This window comes from Phasianus colchicus, chromosome 1 (genome assembly GCF_987193195.1).
Source record: "Phasianus colchicus chromosome 1, bPhaCol1.hap1.1, whole genome shotgun sequence".
Taxonomy (NCBI): domain Eukaryota; kingdom Metazoa; phylum Chordata; class Aves; order Galliformes; family Phasianidae; genus Phasianus; species Phasianus colchicus.
The window spans coordinates 53,172,652-53,195,051 of record NC_143436.1 but is presented as its reverse complement, the minus strand read 5'-3'; the positions used below and the strand labels follow the sequence as shown (position 1 = coordinate 53,195,051).

Genomic DNA, 22,400 nt, shown 5'->3' with positions numbered 1-22,400 from the left:
AGTCTTTATATCCATCCTGTTCCTGTGACGTGTGTTGTGGACTATTGCACTTGATGAAAGAGCCGCATCAGCTGTTACAGAGAGGCAGCTTTATCGGGCATCTAGTGTGAGTTTCCTCCTCCTGGGAATAGAAGGCGTTGGCTGAAAGAGCTGGATAATGTGTTTGATGCGTCCTTTGTCAAGGTCACACCTGGCTAACTGCCTCTGCGAGATCCTGGGTATCAGTAATTTAGAACATCCCTCTCTTCTCCGCAGATGAGTTTTTGTTCTTTCTTTTAAAGTTCTCTTGTCTGCTCCAAACTCTACAGAGAGAAAGTGAGTGAAGGGGCCTCATTATTTTAAATGGGCCTTGACAGAACCTAACAAAGAGCATAAAACAGAGCAATTTTCACAGGCAATCGCACCAAGGCAGTTAAAGCAAGGCTGAGAACTCAATTACAGCCCATTACTGTCGGAGCTGTCTCTCGCTCTCTTGCTCTTTCCCTGTCCATTGGTTTCTGCAAGAGGAGCTTGATATTGGCAAAGGTCATTCTCTTCAGTTGCAGCTTTTTGGTAGCAGTTCTCATCAGACAGTGATCAGTGAAGGTGCAAGCATTCCCACAGATAGGAGGAAAACAATTCAGGGGAAAAAAATGTGTTTGTAAGGTGGCAGTTTTCCTCTTAGCTAATAGAGAAAAATAGCAAGATCTACTCCACAGCAAAGTTGCCTGCTCTGATCTCTGCCTGCCATGAATGAGTCATCAGGAGACACTGAAATATTGCAAGTCCTTAGGAATGTGTTAGTTAAGGCTGAGACACTGGGTTGGCACTGCTCTGTCTCTTTGAAGATTACTGGCCACGTGGCTGCAGCAGGATGAATAACCTAGCCCGTTGTATACAACAGATTAGCACTGAACAGCCTGCTCTCTTCACTGGTTATGAGAAACAGATACATTTCAACATGAAATGAAATGGTTTTGGGGAAAAAAAAAAAAATAGTTTAAGGTTTAAATGACAGTGAGGTAAAAGATAGCAGATTTAAGATGAATTTCACAACAGAATCCACTTTCTCTGTTTCAATTACCACTGAACTTTTGCCCAATATCTAGTAGAAAGGATGCAGCTGAATTTGTAATAAAACCCAGCCATCCTAGACCTCAGGCCAGCTTTTAAAGCAGAGAACATCCCTTCTGTTTGTGGCACCTTCTGTCTCACTCTTTGACCACTCTGTGTACTGAAGAAGTCAAGAATCCTTTGGGGAAAGTGATATACACTTGCAGAATGCAATTCTGACATCTTCTCAGCTTCATGACTTGACTTTGCAAACTTGGAATATTGGAGTTCATATTATCCTTGAATTTGCATCATGACTTCCACACCAAAACATTTCATGTAGAACAACATTTATTTTCCATCCCTGGGAGGCTGAGTGCCAAATTAAACCTCGTTTATTTCAGTTAATAGCATAACTAATATAGCTGATAGACTGATTGTGTGAACTAGCTACAGAAGAGAAAGATAACACACTGCACTAGTGCAGCACAAAAATCTTTGTTGACAAGGCCAGGACTCTGTATTGGGAGAGTTTAGATCTCTGGATGCTGTTCGATTTTTCTGAAAAGACTATAGTTTTGTGTTATAACACAGTCAAAAGACATAGAAGAGACAGTTGAGGGAAGCGTGGAAACATGCAGAAAACACAAAAACAGCATTTGGCAGTTACAAGGATTTTTGAGAGTGAACATACATATTCTGATTTACAAAATGTAGCAGATTTTGGTAATCATAACAAAGAAATTTTCTTTCTTCCCCAACTCCTGCTACCAAACAGATGTCATATTTGTTTTACAAAGCCAGCAAGCATTACAAGACTTGTAAAAATAAAATAAAATAAAATAAAATAAAATAAAATAAAATAAAATAAAATAATTAACAAGTTCTTTAATGAAAAACAAAAGAATGGACTGACCATTTTCCATTTCCAGCTTCCCTAAAATAATTAAAACCTCTTTTGCTGCAGTTAGAGAAAATATGCAATTGCTATTTACTATATAAAATTACATGGATAGAGTCTAGTAAGTTATAAAATAGTGGTAATACAGGCACAGAATACAGGCACAGTTTTACTAAACTTCACATTTAGCAAAAAAAGCGTCATACTATTTCTATCTGTTACACAAAAATACTTCTATTACTTTGAGGGCACAGGTAGCTGCATAGTTTTTCCTGTTTCTTGTTAAATCTTGGAGTCAGCTGTTATTTCATCTCTTGGTCTCCCCCTCTTCATCTTTTCTACAGTTTCAAACAGGTGCCTGAAAAAGCATTCACCTACTGCATCCCGTGCCTTCTGAGCAAATAAGATGTTTCCTGCAGGTTGTCATATCAATGTGTTAGCATATGTTTGCAGGTGTTCCTGGAAAGAAACTTAAAAATTCAAGTCAGCAAGCACAACACTCATTTTTCATACAGTCAGTAGAGTGTAGCTGAGCTATGACCAGCTGATCAGAAAAACAAAAACACTGCCTGTGATGTGATCCTTGCATGGTTGAAGGCAAACCTTTCATCTCCTGCCTCCTGCCTAAAAATAGTCGTAAAGCTGACATCCTGCTGAAAACTGCCTTTCCCCACCAGCTGCATGCATACTTCTGAAGCCAAGATTTGAAGGCAGGACAGACAAAAATCTCAAAGAATAATGTTTGTTGCAGTATATGCATACTTCTGTGCATTCACATGCATTCTCAATCTCGGTATCACAAGATCAATCAATGATCTGAATAAAGATACAGAATGAACCCTCAGCAAGTTAGCTGATGGAAAGAATCAGGGAGGAGAGGCTGACATACCAGAAGACTGTGTGACATTCAGTGAGATATGGAGAGGATGGACAGTTGGGTGGGGAGGAGGATGAGGAACCTAATGAGGTATAATAAAAGCAAGTGCAGAGACCTTCACCTGGGAAGGAGTAATCACGCACATTAGTAAAGCTGGAGGGCTGAGCTGCTGGAAAGGAACTCTGTGGACAAGGAACTGGATGTCAAAAAAAGCTGCGCAAGGTTCTTGTGGAGTCTCCCTCTCTGGAGACTCACCCACCCGGACGCTTTCCTGTGGAACCTAGTGCAGGGAAACCGCTTTAGCAGGGAATTGGACTACACGATCCCCAGAGATCCCTTCTAACCCGTACAACTCTCTGACTCTGTCATTCCGAGTAATCTTTTTTTATTATTATTTTTTAAGTAAAGAGAAGCGTAAAGCCCTGCTACTGAGGCCGAGGGGGCGGCCTCTTGCAGGGCGGCTGTGAGTCCTGGTCACTGTTGGCCCTCCTCTTAGGGGGCCGCCGGGCCCGCTCAGGCGAGTGGCCAGGAGCAGAGGGACTGCTGCCCCGGGCAGAGGGACCTGCTGCCGTTGCCTGCTCCATCTCTTCAAGGGGCTCCTCCGCTTCCCTCGCCAACTGTGCAGCAGGGACGTGACTGGCACCCACAAGAATGTCAGCCACTGCTGTGCGGGTCTCCTCCTCAACGCTGGGACTTGCAGTGCTGACTCTGGGCCCCGACGTGAGGTCCAGTTCTGGGGAGGCAGTGGGGCCAGGGGCGGCCACAGGGCTGTCCTGCCCCCTGGCTGCAGGGCCCTCCTCCCGCCCCTCAGGCACGTGGGCGTCCGGCAGACCCAGCAGTCTGTGCGCCTCCTCGCCGCACTGGCGCACAATGGTGTTGAGGAGCTCCTGGACGAACGCCTCCGCTCTGTTGTCCAGGGCAGGCCGTGTCAGCTCCGTCAGCCACTCGCCGTCCGGCCCGTTTTCACACAGGGCATTCAGGAGGTAGGCCTCCGCTGCCATTGCCGGCCACCAGTGTGTGTGAAAGATGGCTCGCAGCTGTTGGCGCAGCCAGGGCAGCACAGGGTCCAGGATCTGTTGGTGCTGCCTGAACAGATCTGCCCAGATGTCAGGTGGGAGACCGCCCACCGTAGGCACCTCCTCAGCCTCTGCCTCTGCCTCTGCCTCTACCTCTACCTCCTCATCCTCTGCCTCCTCATCCGACCACGGTGAAGGGGGTGGCGAAGAGGATAGCGAAGAGCCTGAGCTGCTGAAACTGGGAGCTATGGCTCCCTGGAAGCAGGCGGGTACAGGTGATGCTGGAGGCCAGATGACAAAGTCCAGGTCCTCGTCATCATCCAACGCTGCCACCTTGACCACTTCCATCACCCTCCTGCAGAGAGGGCAGCTGTCCTGCTGCTTGCCCCACCGCAGGATGCAGCCGAGGCAGAACTCGTGACGGCACGGCATCGCGTAGGCAATGTCCTTGCGCGCATCACGGCAGATGGGACATACCCATTCCTCCTCTGCTGCCATGCTCCTCACTCTGTGGTGTGCTGGGGAGCGAAGATGAAGAGCTGCTCCTCTTCTGCAGCACCACGGGGGTAAATGTTGCACACTGCAAAGACAGAGGCCGCCGTCAGTCAGTGTCCCAGGGACAGAGGACGGAAACACCCAGGTCCCTCGGCAGGACACCCTCTCGGCCCTACTGGGGCCCGCCTGTGCTCCATGCCCTCCCAGGGCCCTCAGACCGTGGCCCTGGCAGCTCCCCATATCTCAGCACTCGCTCCATTGCCACCCTGGGGGACGTGTCCCCACCCAGCTCACCTCTGCTGCTGCGCGTGTGCCCGTTGGGGCCCCGGTGGCCTGAGCCAGGCAGACCAGGGAAATGCAAGTGATGGCTGTAAGGATGGGCACCGAGAGCCACTGCCAGCAGTGCCCAAAGCACAGCCCAGCACCCAAGACAAATGCTCGCTCCACCTCCAAGCCTCGCCAACCACACGCTCGGCAGGAGTCCAGGCACGAGACTGACTGGGCCAGGCTCTGCCTGCGCCCAAACCTGAGCAGTGAGGGTGCTGAGGTCACAGTGCCTCGCACAGAGACATCACAGCATCTTATTTTGTGATGCCACTGACCTTCAGATCCTTTCTCAACCACTGCTGTTTTTTACCGCATCTTCAGGATTCCTAATTCTTGATGGTGGGGTGTTCTTCTTCTTACTGAAATGTCTTTTTAAATTTCTGGCAACTTTATTCCTTTTCTTTGTCCCTCAGGACTCTTTCCCATGGGATCCCAAGCCACATGTCTTTATATAGTCAGTCTATCACTTTCCTGAACTTAAAATTCCTGACTCTCCTTTTTCAGTCTTTCTTCCTTCAGATCATATTTTCCCTTAGGACATGTTTGCTGTAGCCAATGCTGTATCCAGTCTTACTCACTCCATTGTTTTCCTCCTCACTGGTGAGCTGCAAATCCAGTGGCACTTCACCACTGGCTTTACGCACTGGCCATATGGGACTATTAAAAGGCGAGTGAGTTTTGGTAATCTCTCCCTGATTCTCTAGTTGACAAATCAGTTTCTGAATGGGGAGCAAGGAATCCCTGTTGGTACGGTACTGCCGCCTGTGCACCGTTTTTGTAGCAATCGGTACTTGTTGCTCTTTTACTCGTAGCAACCCCACAACAGACGGATCTTCTGATAGGCCAGGCAAAACAGACAGCTGCTTAACACCTTCTGCGTCTACAGCAGCTATTCCAAAGGCCCATCGATACACTTTGGGATCCTTAAATTATCCCCTTCTGAGGTAATCAATACCAAGTATACATGGAGCCCCTGGGCCAGTCACAATAGGGTGCTTTTGCCAGTCTTTACCAGTGAGGCTGATTTCGGCCTACAACATAGTCAGCTCTTGGGAACCCCCAGTCACCCCATGAATATAAATTGATGTTGTCCCTTGGTGACTCGAGGGCATTAGAGTGCACTGAGCACCAGTGTCCACCAGGGCCTTATATTTCTGTGGTTCTGATGTGCCAGGCCATCTAACCCACACAGTCCAATATACTCTATTATCCCTTTCCCCCCCCTGGCTGGGGGCAGGGCCCCTCTATTTGTTACCTCCGTTGTCTGCAGCAACTGGAGCAATCACCTTTTTGGAGAAGTTCACCTTGGTGGTTGATTTGTCTTGTAATTCTTTTACCCGTGCTTGAAGTGCAGGAGTAGGTTGTTTATGCCACTTCTTCATATCTTCTCCATGGTCACGTAGGTAATGCCACAAGGCAAAACGTGACAGTCTTACTGTTGTCACTTGCTCGAGCAGGAGGACGTCTTCTTTTGATAGCTGAGACATTGGATGACACCGGCTGGGAGGAAACCAACTTGATCAGCCCCTCCAGAAGGCTGTTCTGGGAATTCTGGTCCCCATTGGATGTATCTGTTACCACCGTGGATCCATCAGCATTAGGCACGGTTGACAGTTTATCTATTATATCTTCTTGTTTGTTTTCCATTCTGTTCAGCTTTTCAGCTACTTTTGCAATGGCTGAAACACAAGCTCGCAGAGGGCTTAAATGTAACTCAAAGTCTTGAAGTTTATTAATCAGTTCGTTTATAAGGGGTCTTCTTTCCCCTCTGCCATACATTGCTGCAAATGTACTGGCGTACCTTTCTGGTGCAGTCTTTGTGAATGTACGCCACATATTTGGTGTACACCTGACTCTCTCAGGATCATGCTCTTGATCTGGCTCATCAGGAATGAAATCAGGGCTATGTAGCGTTTCCACCACAGCATATTCTCTCAAATAACGGATGCCTTTTTCTATATCAGTCCATTTCTTTTTCTCAGGCATCAGATCATCTTTGAAGGGGTATCTTTCTTTTACAGCTAACAACATCCTCTTCCAGAGGGTGAAGGCCTGGTTCTGGCATGTACTAATGCCTCTGTCAATGGCTGAGTCCCTAGCAATGCCACCCAGCTGGCGAGCTTCTCTACTATCTAGCCACACACTGTTGGCCCCATTGTCCCAACAACGAAGTAACCAAGTGGCAATAGGCTCATTTGGGTGACGTGAAAAGTCTTTTCTCAGACTTCGAATTTCATTCATTTTCAGAGATCGATCAACAATGGTAACAATGTCTTGCTCACCTCTTACTGTTTCAGGACTCCTTGATGCCCTTATAGGTGTTGGTGACCGTGGTCTTACTGAGGGTCCCTCCCCTGGACTCGGGGGCGCTTCCCCTGGATCTCGGAGCCACTCCTCTGGACCTCTTTGCTCCTCTTTCTTCTCTTCTAACTGAGTCAAGATTCGTTTCATTTTCCATCCTCTCACAGGGGCAACTGATATCAATTCTGGTGCCTCCTGTGGTTGATCATGTTGGTCAGTTCCAATGCTCTCACCCTCCAGCTCGGCTTGGAGTCTGTCTTTTTCTATCATGAGAGCATTCAGTTCAGATTGAAGGGTGTTTCTCTCAGTTTGGACAGTGTCCCGTTCAGACTGGAGAGTGTCGAGTTTGGATTGCAGGGAGTCTCTCTCGATTTGGAGGGCATCTCGTTGAGATTGGAGGTCTTTTCCCTTGACCAGGAGACTCTTTCGCTCAGCCTGGAGATTCTCCCTCTCTGCTCGGAGTCTCTCCTGGAAACTCTCCTTTTCAACTTGGAGACTCTCTCGCTCAGCCTGGAGATTCTCCCCTCTCTGCTCAGAGTCTCTCCTGCAAACTCTCCCTTTCTGCTTGGAGACTCTCTCTCTCAGCTTGGAGATTCTCCCTCTCTGCTCGGAGTCTCTCCTGCAAACTCTCCCTTTCAGCTCTTGGACACTCTCTCTCAATTTCACAAACTCTCTCCCTCTCTGGGATACTATTGAATAAGGCCCGATAAGCATTAGCTAGGCCCCAAATCATTTGTGCCTCCTCAGATCTGCCTGAGCTGCAACATTCCTGTTTCAAGTATGCGTCTCAGGGTCTTTCAGGTGTTCAGGAGTAAAGTTCCATGACACCGAAGATGTCCATCTCTCTAAAGTCTCTTCCAAGCCTCTCCACACTCCCTGCCACTCAGTATTCTCTAGTTTTGGGGAAGGCTTCCTCAAAATATGATAAATACAAATACTGAGTGAAATGATGAGAAGAACATTCAGGGAGATTGACAACATGATCAGGTGAGCATTCAAAAACTGCATAAAGGATTCAAAGGAGAGACTGGGAGCCTGCTTAAAAATCCCAAGTTCTGTAAAATTAGCAGCTCCCTCTGCAAACAGGTTTAAAAGAGAAAGCAGAATCATTTTTTTCTCTTTCTTTACAAAAACAAGATAGCAGTGCTCAAAGTTTACAAATATCCCAGAGTATTGGCAGTCTGCCTAGACTTTCAAGGTCAAGTTCTCAGTGAGCACCTGTGAAAAAGATAAACTTTCCCAACGAAACTCTCCGAGAGCAGAGAGAGATTTGTTCCAAAAAACTAAAAAGCAGCTTTTGCCCGCATTATCCACCAAAAATGTCAACGGTTTACGGGCTGATTCGGCCCAGTTCCGTGACTAGCGGGGCGGAGGGATCCGCAGATCCACGCCTCCGGAAAAAGGGAACAGGGGACCCCAAAATAATTAAAAACAGCGGCAACGATCTGAGGAGAAACAAACTAATTTACTAAATATACTATCAGAATGCAAGATAACACACTATAATACAATATAATTAAATTTGAAGCTAATAAATCAAATATAATGAGAGAGAGAATGTCCGAAAGGTGGATAGACCTCACCACAACGCAGAGAGCTGAGGTGAGATGCGCAGTCCAGTTGAGCAGCAGGGAGAAAAAGGGAGGAGAGCTGACGAAGAGCAGGCTAAGAAGAGTGCATCAGGTGACCTTGCCAGGAGTTGTATCTCGAGACTCTCTGTGACTGCAAAGTCCCCTGAGGAATGTAGTTCTTCTTCTCTTCCAGGCAGGTACCCAGAGCTTGAGCACCAACAGTTAAACTCCCACTGCCCCACATGATGTTATGATGTGGAATACCGAAAACCAAAAATCACAAAACCATGACAATTTGTCTAGTCCTCACTTTTAATCCACAGCTCTCAGTCGGGTCACAGGTCATCACCCCCAGATCTCACACAGATCCCAGCCCATGTGTAGACACTTTCCCTGAGTATGTGTAGCTGTGGAAGTATGTAGTCAGCAATGTTATCATTGTATGGAAAATTCTGGCCCATTATCATGAGGAGAACAGTCTGGAAAATTACTGACTTTGCAACTTTTGTATATAAAGATTATGCAGATCATTTTGTGCTTGTGTGTGATCTGTGGGAACTCACCTGGCACCCAAGTTTGCAATCCTGGAATAAATAAGCAATGCCTTTCCCCAGTTTGTTGTCAGTGACTTATTGCACACTGGGTGGCGAATCTGCTTTTAGGACAACAAAACTCGAAAAAAAAATTTGAGGTTTGGCTTTTTTGGGGCCATTTATGCACTAGAAACAAACACACTGGAGTGCAGCTAAAAAGCTGAGAATTTACATTTCCTTTAACTGAAAATAGCGTGTTTGTACATTATGTAGAAAAATGGGCCAAGAGCTTTCTCCAGGTGCAACTTGCCTCCAAGCCCCTGTGTTCCATAGCTTTGTGCTGTGGAAACAATCACACTACCAGACTGGGAGGTACTGGGCCACCTTCCTGGTACAGGACCGCCATAGCACAATGAAGGTCTGAGCAGCACCAGGGCACTGTGATTCTAAGGATACTGTATGGCTTTGACGTCATTGTGCTCGTGTGTCCTGCAATGGTCAAACACTTCCCCTAGTCTATTTCTATTAGGTAGGTAGTCGCTTATGCCTGCTGATATTTTACAGTTTTGCAATCAGATTTTGTTTGGTTGGGTCCCCAGCTACTAGAAGAATTCTTGTGCAATCTAACATGCTGAAGGTTATTTTTAGTCAGGACAACTTACTTCCCTAGCTTCTGATTGGGTTTAAAGATGTCTTGCAGGACTTAGATGTCATTGAATTGAAGCAGGTTTCCCTAAGAAGCAGTACAGTCCTCTTTTACGATACCCATCCCTTAAGACATATATTGTTGCTACCAGCATTTTCAGAGTTCTGACAATAAATTTGATTTTTTTAAGGTTTATTTTTACTCTCCTGGGGTAATGGCTACATTTTTGTGTTGCTTGAAATAATGGCTAGCAGACAGATAAACAAATATAAAGTGGGACCTCCAGGCCCTGCCACAGTGTAACAAATATCCATATTTCTATTGCTCCTTTTTCCTGTTCACTCTCTCTCACTCTTTCCACTCCCCCCCCCCCCCCTTTCTGCACAACTTCTCTTCCTCCCCTGTTTACCAACAATGTTCCCATTCTGTGTCTCACATCTAGTAAATTTTCTTTTTCCTCTGAAGAGTGGAGAATGATAGAAGGAGGAAAACTGGTGAGGAACTCTCTGTTTTGCCCCTCCCCTATTATTCTTGCATCTCCAGTACATTTTCTGATGTTTACGCAGGCTGGGTTGTGGGGGAGTTTCTACTGTACTTGTGGCCCCTTTCTCAGATGCTCTGCTGTTTGCAGTCAGATATTGTTAGGAAAGGAAGAAAAGAAATAAGATGACTTGCTAGCTCTCATGATGTGTGTCTGCCACCTACACCATTGGAACCCATATGGTAAAAAGATTTTAGTCTGCTTTCTTGTCTGCATACCAGTAACCCCTTTCCCCAAAATAATATTTCCTGCTTTGAAGCGTTCATCATCTTGTCAAGAGCTAAATTAGATAGCTTTGGAAATTACACTTTGGAAAGTCCAAAATCTGACCTCATTTTCATGTAGATGGATGAGAGAAATTCATAATCTCCATTTACATTGTATTCTAAATCTCACTGAAAACAACAAGAATCCTTAAATTCAGGAAGAGCTTCGGAAATTGTATGTTATTCAAGATTGCATGAGCAAGACAAGCAGATGATTTTCTGGCAGTTGGAACAACAACAACAAAAATTCAAGGGAAAAAAAAGTCATTTGCTGCTCTGCCTTTATTCTCAGAAACTCTATTAAATGCCTTCTCAGACAACCTCAACAAAAAGTTGCACCACCAGTTCTCTTAGTTTCACCCCTGCTCCCTAGAGCTTTCTACCCATTTCTCCATAATGATGAACATAGGAACTCAGAAAGACATGTCAGACACGACTACAGTTCGAATAAAAGTGGGATACTCAGTTTTTATCTTTCCACACAAAGAACTTTGTTTTTTTTTTTTTTTCTCTCTGAAACAAACTATGCTTCAAGAACTTCTAGAACTTCTTCCATCATTTTGAATATACCCTATACATCATACCATCAAGGTCTCGCCTAAAAGAACATGCTCACATTCAGATTTTAAAGCTAGACATACTACAAATACGCTTCGTACTACAAAAACTCCTTCCATTATAGCTTTTCCAATTCCTATGCAATATCAGCAACCATTACTGAAGGAGTAGTAATCAGAGAAAAACCTTGTGTTCAGAGTCTGACAAGGATTTTTATATAGTAGGACATCTGTGTTGTACAAGGATGATTTCTTCTGCATCTGTCTTAAAACCTCAGAGTACCATGGTGATTTTCATTGCTAATTTATTATCAATTTCTTGTCTATTAGAGTGTCCATGGATTTCACCAACCTCAACATTCTAGCTATTATAGTCAGCTACAAAAGAAATGCATTTTACTACTCTCAGAACTCCCTAAAACTACCTCATATCCCTTCACACACAAAGCAACCAAAAAAGAATACAAGGTGGGTGTGACAAAGCACAATAGATAGCACCAGGTTGGGTTAGAGAAATAAACAGAAACAAACTAACAAAACCCAGATTCTTAGATTTACAGAATCATCAGGGATCCTACAACAGGTACACTGAAATGAACAAATCGCTACCTTGCTCAAATTGGTGTGAAATCCACAGAGTTCATCAGAGTTAAACATCAAAAAGCTCAACAAATTCATACAGTATGGAAGAATGGGAGGACTCAACTATGAATGGAAGGATATTTCTAACAAAACAGCCTTGCCATTTCTGATCACCAAATAGTGTTTTGTGCTAACACTCATCACTCATAGAGTCAGCAGATGCCCACCAGCCATTTTCTTTCATTTTTCCTCTTGAATCTCTATTCCAAAATGCAAACAACTTTCTTCTCTGTCTCTCTTACTTTACAGCTGCACTCCCAATTTTCCATTTTCCTCATATATTATCCACTACTTCCTCCTTTTAAGAGTTCAACACAATTAGATCAACTGGAAAGCAATTGTTTCTACACTATGGTTCAGTTTGGGCTTCAGTGCTCACCACATCTGACAAAGAGACAGGTACAGAGTTTTCTGTGCTTTCCAGCAGTGTACAGAGTGGTAGTACTCTCTATTAGACAAACTGACAAGCTTCATTAATTTTTTTCATTGAATTTGATTGGACATGGAGCCTGTTTGAAGACCATACATTTACAAACAAATTTTGTGCTGGAATTCAGTGAGCATTAGATGCCATCAAGCTGCATTTAATTGAGTCTCATGAGTGTGAGCAGGTCCATAATCTATTAGTTAAAAACTGTGTTTCGCAAAGGGACCTGAAAGACGGCAACAGTATCTGATACAGAATTAAATCTAAGTCCTTATGGTTTTGTTTCCTGCTTGTAGTGATAAAATAGAACAATCAGAACATTCAATAAAAATCTATCAGTCTGTGGGAAAAGATACATTTTTTGTGCAAGCCTGGAAAATGTTAATCTATTTGTGAGCAGTATTACAAATATTCTTTTTCACATAATGAATCCTTTGGTGGCAGAGCTAGTTTAAGTGATTTACATCCTGCCAAAAGTTATTCTTCTTTTTCCATCCATGCTACTATATCCATGGGCCTGCTTTAAAGGTTTGGGAAATCATCTATTTAGCACAGATACACAAACCCCCCAAACTCATCATTGCTTTCTTTTAAGCAAGATTATACCAATTTAATGCAATTTAGATCAGAGCACTAGCAAGGGGTTGGTAAGTGCCAAGAGGGCACTGAGGATGAGGGAAGCAGCTCAAGGGCAGCAAAATCTTAAGCGCTGTCTCACAGGGAATGCTGCCACATGAAAAGTTACTCTGAATACTTCCAGAAGATGTTGCTTAATGAACTGTTTTAAAAGCAACAATTGGAAACACCTGGTGAGTTTGTACTTCTCTAGAAAAAAAGATTTAGATCTTATCTAAGTGAATTGGCTATGTACAATGCCATCCATTTGCAAACAGTCCATAACTTGGCACAAAACTCTGCCAAAATTATCTGCCTTGCAGTTTCAATCATATATATTATACTTTTTTTATTTCGTTTGATTTCATTAGTGATCAAATGCACCCATTTCAAGGGAAAGACTAAGATCACTTACTTTGGTTTTCATTAAACCCAGAAGTGATCAGATGTCATTTCAGAGCCTATTTTCATTCCAGGATATGTATAATCCATTGCAGTAGATAACCATTCTAACTTTTAATGTCTTGGTCTTCAAATCTTTTAAATATTAGACTGTCAGTGCTGATTCTGCAGTGAGATCCTAGCTTTGATCAAGGCAAACTTGAGCCATTGTGATCACTACCCAAAAGAATTGTTTTGCATACAATATTTTTCTTGTATAATACATATCAGAAATGGTGCCTGTGTTGCCATCAAGCCTGTGAACATTTTGGACAAATTATTTAATGTTTCTTAGCCTTTATCTTTGGCAGATTTTTTAACATGGAAAAAGCAAGCAATTAAGCCTGCTTTGCCTTTGAATATTTTGTCATCGAGCTGCTGAGCATGGGATACATTTCTAATTCTCTGTCTAGGCCATTCACCTACATTATGTCAGAGCTGATTTAATTACCCCTAAAAGCTCCCCTCAAAATGAAATTCCTGCCTAGTCTTAAATATCTCTCTGTATAAAACATGCCTAGATTTTTTTTTTCCTGCTCTTAAAATAATACAAAACTGAGTTACACTGTAGAGATGGTTTTCACTCTTTCATAGCAGGAAGGCAAAGAGTACCACAGTCCTGTCATAATATTCATTTCTTTTAGGATATACCCCCCTAGAGTATTCCCGATCCTATCTTTCATATTAGCATCCTCATTCCTGAAAATCCCTATTACCCTGCAGTTGCTTGACTCATTACTGCTTTCTAAAGAGTGAAACTGAACAAGATTTTTGCCCCCTGCAGTAAGCCACTAAGCATTTGTGAAAAATTAAAAAAAAAACAAACACATGCATTATGGTGGAAAAACCTTTCTGCTCAGAAGAGTTGCCACAGTATAGGTATAACATAGCTACTTGCCATAGAATGTATCACATTCTCCCCTACCAGTTAAATTAGATGTTTTCTCTAGGGAACTTCAAGTAGCATGCATAATATGAACATCAAGCAACCATACTTTCCTTCTCACAGTGCATTTTTATGGTTATTGATGTAAGGCAGCACCAAAAATGGTGGCTATTTAGACATACATACAGATGTAGATTTATAGATACTTCTCTTTCAGGAGTTATGTTTTTCTACAGAATCAGCATTTTTTCCAGACCAAAATATTGTCACACACACATTTGTCAAAAACTATATTTGGATTAGAGTCCCAATGGAAATTTTTCAGACAGCTGAATTTTGAGTCATTTCTGCTGAATGCTTCTCTTCAGTCACTTTCACACTACACCAAAGCTTTGCCTGTGCTTTGCTGCTCTTCCCAGTGCTCATTGCATGAGACAACTTAAGGGTTATTTGAAGCTTCTTATGTGTGACGTAAGATGGCCCTAAAACTGACATACAAAAGTGTTCTCAAGGAAATTGTGGATCTAAGTACTCTTCAAACAGCTTTATTTTCTATACCCTTAAAAAGCCTGCCATACATGCCTCTGCTATCTGCTTACGATTTACTAAAAGTAAAGGTGAAGTTTGATGGGTTGCTTATACCTTTTAAGATGTATAATACCTACTATAATGCAAAAGTTAGAATTTTGTACCAAAGTACTTTGTATACCAGAGGACATTTCTGCTCTCTTGTCTCTCAGATAAGCTATCAATTTGACATTTATTTCTAAATGTCAGCAAGACCAGAATGAATGAGATGAGTCATGGAACTTGTTTTTCTGTTAGGTAAGGAACAAGAGTGGCTGGTTTAAGACACAAGTATGCAAAGAAGGGGAAAAAATCTGTAGTTATTAAGGAGATGAGAAGCTGTATCTTTCTATGTTTTCTCTCTATGTTAGGTTACGGACATAAAGCAGCAAACAGATCAGACTTAGCTAGCTAAATCAGAAGCTAAATGTATGTTTGTAAAGTGATGACTTCTCATACAGGAAACACTGAGAGTTGATGCTCAGTTCCTAGGCATGAAGATGGAAGGAGTTAACGGGGAGCTGTGGCTGACACTCACCTAGAAGTAGAGGCACAGTACTTTGGGGAACTGAATGTTCCCCGAAGACAAACAGAAAGTGCAGAATACAGGGCATCCATTTTGCATTTCAGAAGCAGAGGAAAACTGAGATAGCTCCAGATCTATGCTGTAAAAAGAAGAGCCAGCTTCAGTCAAATACTGCTCCCTGGAATGCTTTAAAACCAGCCTTTGCTAAGTGAGTTCAACAATCAGTCCAATCACTGTAGTTTCAAGAAGCTACAGAAACCTTATAAGAGATCTTTGAGGAATATGTTCAAGCAGAATCTTGAACATAAGAATTCAGTTTGCAAGCAGATGTGCTTAAACCTGGTCAGTTCAGATAATTTAATCCCTTAGACGCAGTTCAGCTGATGCAGCTCACACTGAGGTTCATTTGGAAAGCCCAAACTTTGGAGCACATCTCTGAGTTTCAGGAGGCTCTGTAGGGCCTGACACTGCACGGATTTGGGCATTCCTGCTAGCAGACACCAACTGGGGCTCCTCCTCGACGGTAAGAGGGAAAGAGGTACTCAACAGACTGAGCCAAATCCAGGCTGCCCCTTCCTCCCCCTATTTTATTTTTATTAAATTCATTTTAGTCTCATGCAGACAGAGCCTGCAGACACTTCTAGCTTAGCTCTACTTTCACAGGTTTCTAAAAATGGTTTTAAGTGGAGCTGTTACTGCACTGTAATTGAGAGAGTTGTTCCAGGACTCCTCTAGAAATTCTCGCAATAGCTCTCAAATTAATTTCCTTAATCTCTCTTTTAGGCTTCCTATTTCATCTGTTTATTCTATCTTCTCTCCATTTTTCAACCTTGTTTTCAGTCTTTACTGCGTCTCATGTTGCTCACCACCATGTTCAAAGGAACAGCACTGACCATAGACACTTCTTCCCATGGAGGAATGTAGGACTTGAAGTAAAAGACTGTGCTGATCTTCGCCTTATTCTTTTTAATTTAATCCCATTTTCTTTTATTATTTTTATTTGCTTTTGCTTTGTTTTTCATTCTCCCACTATATTCAATCCTATTCCTTTTTTCCTACTTGTCCCTAGTCCTGCTGATCCTCTTTTTTTCCTTATTCCCCGTTTTGTGTTTGCGTGACAAATTCATTGAAAGAGTAACTTGCTGCAGGTCAGTTGAAATCAGGAGGATTTTTTTTTTTATATTATCAGTACAGACTTGCACAACACAAGTTAACGTAGCATTGTGGTTGTGATGGTGTTACCAAGCTTGAAAACACCATTTCAGTTCTGAATCGCTGTCATGCTTGGTCTCAGTCCAGGGATGAACTGGTTTTAGATACTTTTAAAAAAATCAATCCAGCTGTTTGTACTCTGTTGGCTTTTGTTTTGGTTGTGGTTTTTTTTTTTTTAAGTTACCCAATCAGAAGGACAGAAGAAGTGATTTTTCACCACTTCAGATATTTTTCATACATTTTCATCCACAGTAACTGAAACCAGCTTTATTTTGAAACATGACCCTGGAAAGTGATGTACTCCTAAATGATGCATTACCTTGTTTGAAGAAATTTGCTTTGGAAATTACGGAGTTATAAACATTAGAACATTGTGCGCTGAGCATGCACAAGACATTATTTCCCTTCTTTGTTTTAGACTTCTACCCAATAATGATTAATGGTCCCAGGCAGAATATTTGTTTGTGCACTCATGAAAATTAGAGATGAAAAGATCTATTGTATCACCTAGTTCATCTTACCAGCAAAGGCTTGATACCTACATTCTGTATTTGTACATGTAACAGGAGCTGAGAATCACATAAATTTCCTCCCTTGAACTTTCCTTTCTGAAACAGGGAAAGTAATTTTAACTCTGAAGCCTACCCTTTCATTTTTAACTTGGCTTTGATATCTAAAACATTTCCTAGGACTTTTTGATATGAATTTCAAGAAACATTAAATATGTGCTCAGCAGACTGGGCTATTGCCCAGTCAAGAGTCAAAAACAGAATCATGGAATCATTAATCATTGAATCATTTAATCATAGAATCAGAGAATGGAGGCACACAGAGGGAAACATGGTTCTCATAGGTACTTGCAGCATTGCATGACATACCTACTCAAGGAAAAAAAAAATCAGCTGCTTAGGAAATTGTATTTTTACAGTTAAAAAGTAAATAAAAAAATAAAAGCTGTTCTTATTCTATCTTTATGATCACAAAATTACAAGTATTTCATCAACATTAAAAATAAAATCAAGAGAAAATAAAACTAATACACAAAAGAAGTTTAATATCACTGAAAAATATTTCAAACTGGGACATTTCAGGCTGTCAGCTATGTTGACATGGCTGAAGGGCAAACATATTTATATTACACGTGTTTAAAACAAGGTTTGTATCTGTGGAGGAAAAAAAATGGATGCTTACAATTGTGTTAGCTTATCACAATCAGTCTATCACTCTTCAGAAGAAATACTATGAACAAATGATGCAGTTAAAGCAAAATATCAACAGAAAGAAAATATTTCTCAATTCCCTAACTTGTTATTCCTGACAGAGCCTATGCAATTTAAAAACTAGCAAAGCTTTTTTTTCAAAATGACTGGGGATTTTAGGTGTCTTTAGTATTTCTGAGTCAGCTGGATCAGAAAGAAGGAAGAAGTACAAGTTTGAAAAGTGGGCTTTTTTAAAGTGTGTCAAACTGGAGATTGCAAAAGCAGATACTCAGAATCAACATTTCTTTTTGAAAACATGTCCTAATTGTATCACAAGGATTTTGGAAGTGGCATAGCTAGTATGATGCAACATAAGCAGTATCTCGGAATTTCTCCTCATCTGTTTGAAAAATACTACTTCTGTTCAAGAAATACTTAATGCATTTGAATGGAAGTAAAATGAAAACTTGTCTACAGCTTGCAGGAGTTATGCTTTCCCTAGCTTATTTATGTCAAAAAAAAAAAAAATTAAAAAAAAACAAACGAAACCAAAACAACAACAACAACAACAAAAAAAAACCACCAAAACTATTTGACATACAATTGTTTCTGTGAGCTCTTCATAGCGAGACTTAATCTTCACGTTTACTATGTTCTTCAAAAATTAGCACAGAGTGGAAATGTCTTGAAGAATTTTAAAGTATTTTCAAAGCAGAACATGCTATTGAAAGTACATGTTGTCGTAATACGGATTTTTTTACAATTAAGTAGTTTCTAAAATGCAATTTGACAGTGTCCCTTTAATCCTATTACATCTTGTTCTCTCTCTGTCGGCTAATTAGAATGTTTGGCCCTTGTCATTCTCATAAAATCCATTTAAACATTTATAGCGCCTTATCCTTCCTTTCCATGATCTCACTATAATCATTTTGACTCATCTGTAAATATATAAAGCTGTTAGAAACTCACTCAGATATATAGGTGGAGTGTATATCCTCTTAATCTGTGTATGTAAGTAGGAATACACTGATATATTGAATCGGCTGAAATTTCTCTGTTAAGTGCTCCATACATGACAGACAATCTTTTAAAGGCAGAGGAATTTCCATGAAACAACATATCATGATATTCAGAATGTTATATTCTGATTTTAAAACGTTGTTTTTTTTTTAAAGGTGTACATTATATTTCTAGTATTTCTTCTATGGTATCTTTAAAGCGTATTAGCTGGGAGTTACTGCAATGATGTCTCATGCTCTCAGTCTCTCTGTGGGCTAAACAACAGATTGGACTGGGGGCATTCAAAATCACTTCACTGTTGGCCAAAATCACAGATACTGCAGTCAGCAGAGGTAGAAGAGGGGGATGGATGCTGTCTCCTTTCAGACATCTCACCTTTGTGCTCTGCCTTACAAGGAGCCTGCTAGACTTTTGTGGGGCTGAAGCACTTAACAAGAAATATTAGTGATTAATGCTCTAGTACTGTGGTCTGGTATGTGAGGCATACCAAGATAAAAAGCCCCTTTACTGTGCTTATGTCATGACAACCTTTCCTGATAATTGCAGTGAGCTTTCAGCAGAATGAAGCATGTGACACAAATGCAGAAGGCAAAGTGACCCACGGCAAAGAACGTTTAAATCAAGACTTGTTTTACTACTAGCTCATATTTTTCAACTTCTCAAAAGACCCAGTCAAAGGTAGTATTTCCCAGAGACCCTCTTAAGAGATACAGTGCTTAAAATGGTTGCATTTATATCCCGTATAAGTGATTGCAATTGTATTTTATGGTGTTTGCTGTTGTTTTGGCTTTGTTATTTGCTTTTTTTTGTTTTGATTTCTGGAAGGTTCCATACTTCTCTGCTTCAGAGAATCTCTACATGATTGCAGGCTTCTTGACCTTGCAGTCCAAGTAATAATCCTCAGCTGCCACTATCACATTTATTACTCTCTCATGTATTTATATCACAGCTGCTGAAGTTTCAGGATATTACTGCAGTACCAATAATAAATATTAATATTTCTATAGCAACCAATTACTCTTAATTATTTTCACCACAGGAACCAGGTGAAAGAGGAGCAAAGCTCCAAAGAAGTGAAATCCTTATTCAATGCAGTATTTTCAAAGGAGAGATGTAACGCAGAAGGAACTGGAAATTTGCCAACAAAGGAGGCACCTGAAAGAGGAAAAGATAAATATTTAGCCATCGAGATCTGTTAAAGTACAAAACATCATCTATTATTCAGATTCAAAATTATGTTATTTAAATATTGTCACAGCTGTCATACAAACAGGACTATGAAAGCAAATTACAAGGTAAGTGTGAGACATGCACCTAAGCTTTAACTTATTTCCTCTCCCCTTAAAATGAGGCTGCCATTAAAACACTTTTTGGAGTGTTGCTAAATTTGTTTGTTTTTCATGCTATCCTTCTAGCTTTATCACAGCTCCAAAAATGAACATTGGGAAAACTGAAAAAAAGGATGCCTCTAAAATGAGACCTTGAAGCAACTTTTGTGCAAAAGTCCTGGCTTTAACCTTGAGCTCCCTATAAATAGAAAAAAAGGTCATTAAAGACAAAAGAGAAGCGGTAGTGGTCACTGGCAGAGAGGGAAGATGGGATCATAAAGAATATTCATGCAGAGGCTTCAACAAACAAAGGAAGCTTTGTACTGATGGTGCCCATAGCTAACACAGCACCCTAACCTGCCCGTGACAGCATCACTGTCTGGTGCTGAAGGAGAGAAGAGAGAGTTGTGGAAACCCCCAGAGACTTTTACAAACCTTTCTGTTCTTAGAGGATTTGGGAATAACAAGTCCACCTGTGAACATGCCAAGAGAAAGGGAGTGGACTTGTTATTCCCAGGAGTCGGGAGGTGTTTGTTTTTGGAGCTTCAACTCCAAAGCGGGAATAAAGGACAGCTGTGGAAGAGCCTGGGTTTTTCCAGCAAACATTTAGCCACTAGAGAGGAAAATATTGATAAAGGCTGTAAAAAACACCCAAAATGTGCTGTAAGTTCATAAAAAGTTACAGAAAAGTTTTGGGTTTTGTTCTGGAAAGGATGCAGGATTTACACAAAAGGAAAACCTGATTTCATAACCACTGCAGAGCAGAGGGATAGGTAAAATCAGCACTGTCTGGGAGAGAAACTCTAGTGTGGGATTTATCTGAGATTGGCAATCATATAAAAGTGAAATATCACCATAGAGAGAGCTGTTGCTTCTCTGTCATAATCTTTAAGAATTCTTCAATCATTGGGAAAGTCCTTACCCAATCTTTATCAGGTAAAAAAAAACAGTGAAAGTATATGGATGTTGGATGGAGCGGCAAGAGGATATGGAAGGCTCCTGTGGGAGACTGCTGAAAAGAAAAAAAAAGAACTGGAACTATTGTTTCTCAGCTATCTATCAAGATAAGGTTTTTAAAAATGACAATTTCCTTCCATCCCATTTGTAAATGGTCAGAGAGCTCAGCTGAAAGGAGTGCTTTGGCTGCTTGACTTGAACGGTCTGTGTTCCTCACCCTTGAGGTGACTGGTTGTTTCAGCCATGTTTGCAGAAGTCCCAGCATCTTTTGCATCACTGTGCTTCTCCTGGCTGGCACTTCATCCGTTCAACTCGAAAGGTTTGTTTGATGATCACCAAGTGTTTGGTTATTAAAAACAAGCTGTCAGCCTCACAGCATACAACTATGATGTATAATTAAATGCATCCTATCTTCTGTTTCCAAAACACTGTTACAATAATGTCAAGTTGTGATAATCTAGTGAGAGGTGTCGGGGAACAAGGGGAGTCAGAAGCATGGGACGTCTCTGCAGCACCACTATGCTTGTCAGCTGGGGGAGTGATGGCCAAGAGCCCATCTCCAGGAGAAGGGGCAATGACAGTGGGCCAAAGAGAAGCAGGAAAAAAATGTTGTTTTTTGTGTGGGAGAAGGAGAAGAGAAAGATGACAGAGGGTAGAATTCCTGCACCACTGATATTTCAAGAAATTATAAGAAAGATGTTTTTGTGTAAGGGAATGAGTGGTCTACAGCACCCGTGTAAAGAGTCTTTCACACAAAGCAAAAGCCTTTTCCTTCCTTTATCATGCACTCTGCCAGTGACTTTCATTCCAGTCCTACTCCCTCATCAAGATGGAATTTGTTCACAATTGCATTGGCTACCATCAAGTCACTTGAAGGATTGGATGCAGTACAATTTATGGCAAAAAGAAATGAGGAAGAAACACAGAGGCTTACAATCATAGAATTTTTTGAGTTGGAAGGGACTTTTAAAGGCCACCTAGTCCAATTCCGCTGCAATGAACAGGGACACCTACATCTAGATCAGGGTGCTCAGAACCTTCAAGTCTGACCTTGAATGTCTCCAGGTATGGGGATTCACCATCTCTCTGGGCAATCTGTTCCAGTGCCTCACTACCCTGACTGTAAAATACTCCTTCCTTACATCCAACCTAAATATTCTAGAAAATCCGAAAGCCCACCTTTTCCTTTCAAAATGCAATATCTCCCTTTCTCCCTCTTCAGAGCAGCAATCCCGACTTCCAACCAATGCTATGCAAGACTCAGATCAGAGAACTGCAATACTCATCTTGCTGGGCTGACAACTTGCTTTTAATAACCAAATATTTGGTGATAATGAAACAAATCTTTTGAGTTGAACTGATGGAATGCCAACCAGGAGGAGCAAGATGTGGGACTTCTGCAAAAGACATGTCCAGAACATTCAGCCACCAGCAGGGCAAGGACCCCAGCAAGGACTGCACGCTGCACTGCACAGTAAATTGAGCCATCAAAGTGTACCTCTGAGCTGAGATTTCCA

The 22,400-nt window shown here is 41.7% G+C and overlaps 1 protein-coding gene across 2 annotated transcripts; it reads right to left on the bottom strand.

Moving 5' to 3' along the window:
- Nucleotides 1–1,985: 1,985 nt before the first annotated feature.
- LOC149919608 (E3 ubiquitin-protein ligase Topors-like) lies at nucleotides 1,986–9,186 on the bottom strand. Of its 2 annotated transcripts, none has more exons than XM_090143131.1 (2): nucleotides 4,616–9,179; nucleotides 1,986–4,406 (listed from the first exon to the last, which is right to left on the bottom strand). In XM_090143131.1, exon 2 carries the CDS (start codon nucleotides 4,322–4,324, stop codon nucleotides 3,236–3,238), a length of 1,089 nt encoding a protein of 362 aa, XP_089999257.1. In that variant the 5' UTR covers nucleotides 4,325–4,406; nucleotides 4,616–9,179; the 3' UTR covers nucleotides 1,986–3,235. The 2 variants fall into 2 exon arrangements, 1 of the variants encoding a protein (XP_089999257.1); XR_016467880.1 differs by having other exon boundaries at nucleotides 4,320–4,406; nucleotides 4,616–9,186.
- Between the last annotated feature and the right edge of the window lie 13,214 nt (nucleotides 9,187–22,400).

What these genes read in the sequence shown, in the direction of transcription:
- LOC149919608 (XM_090143131.1), bottom strand. Translation starts at nt 4,324, where the DNA reads ATGGCAGCAGAGGAGGAATGGGTATGTCCCATCTGCCGTGATGCGCGC.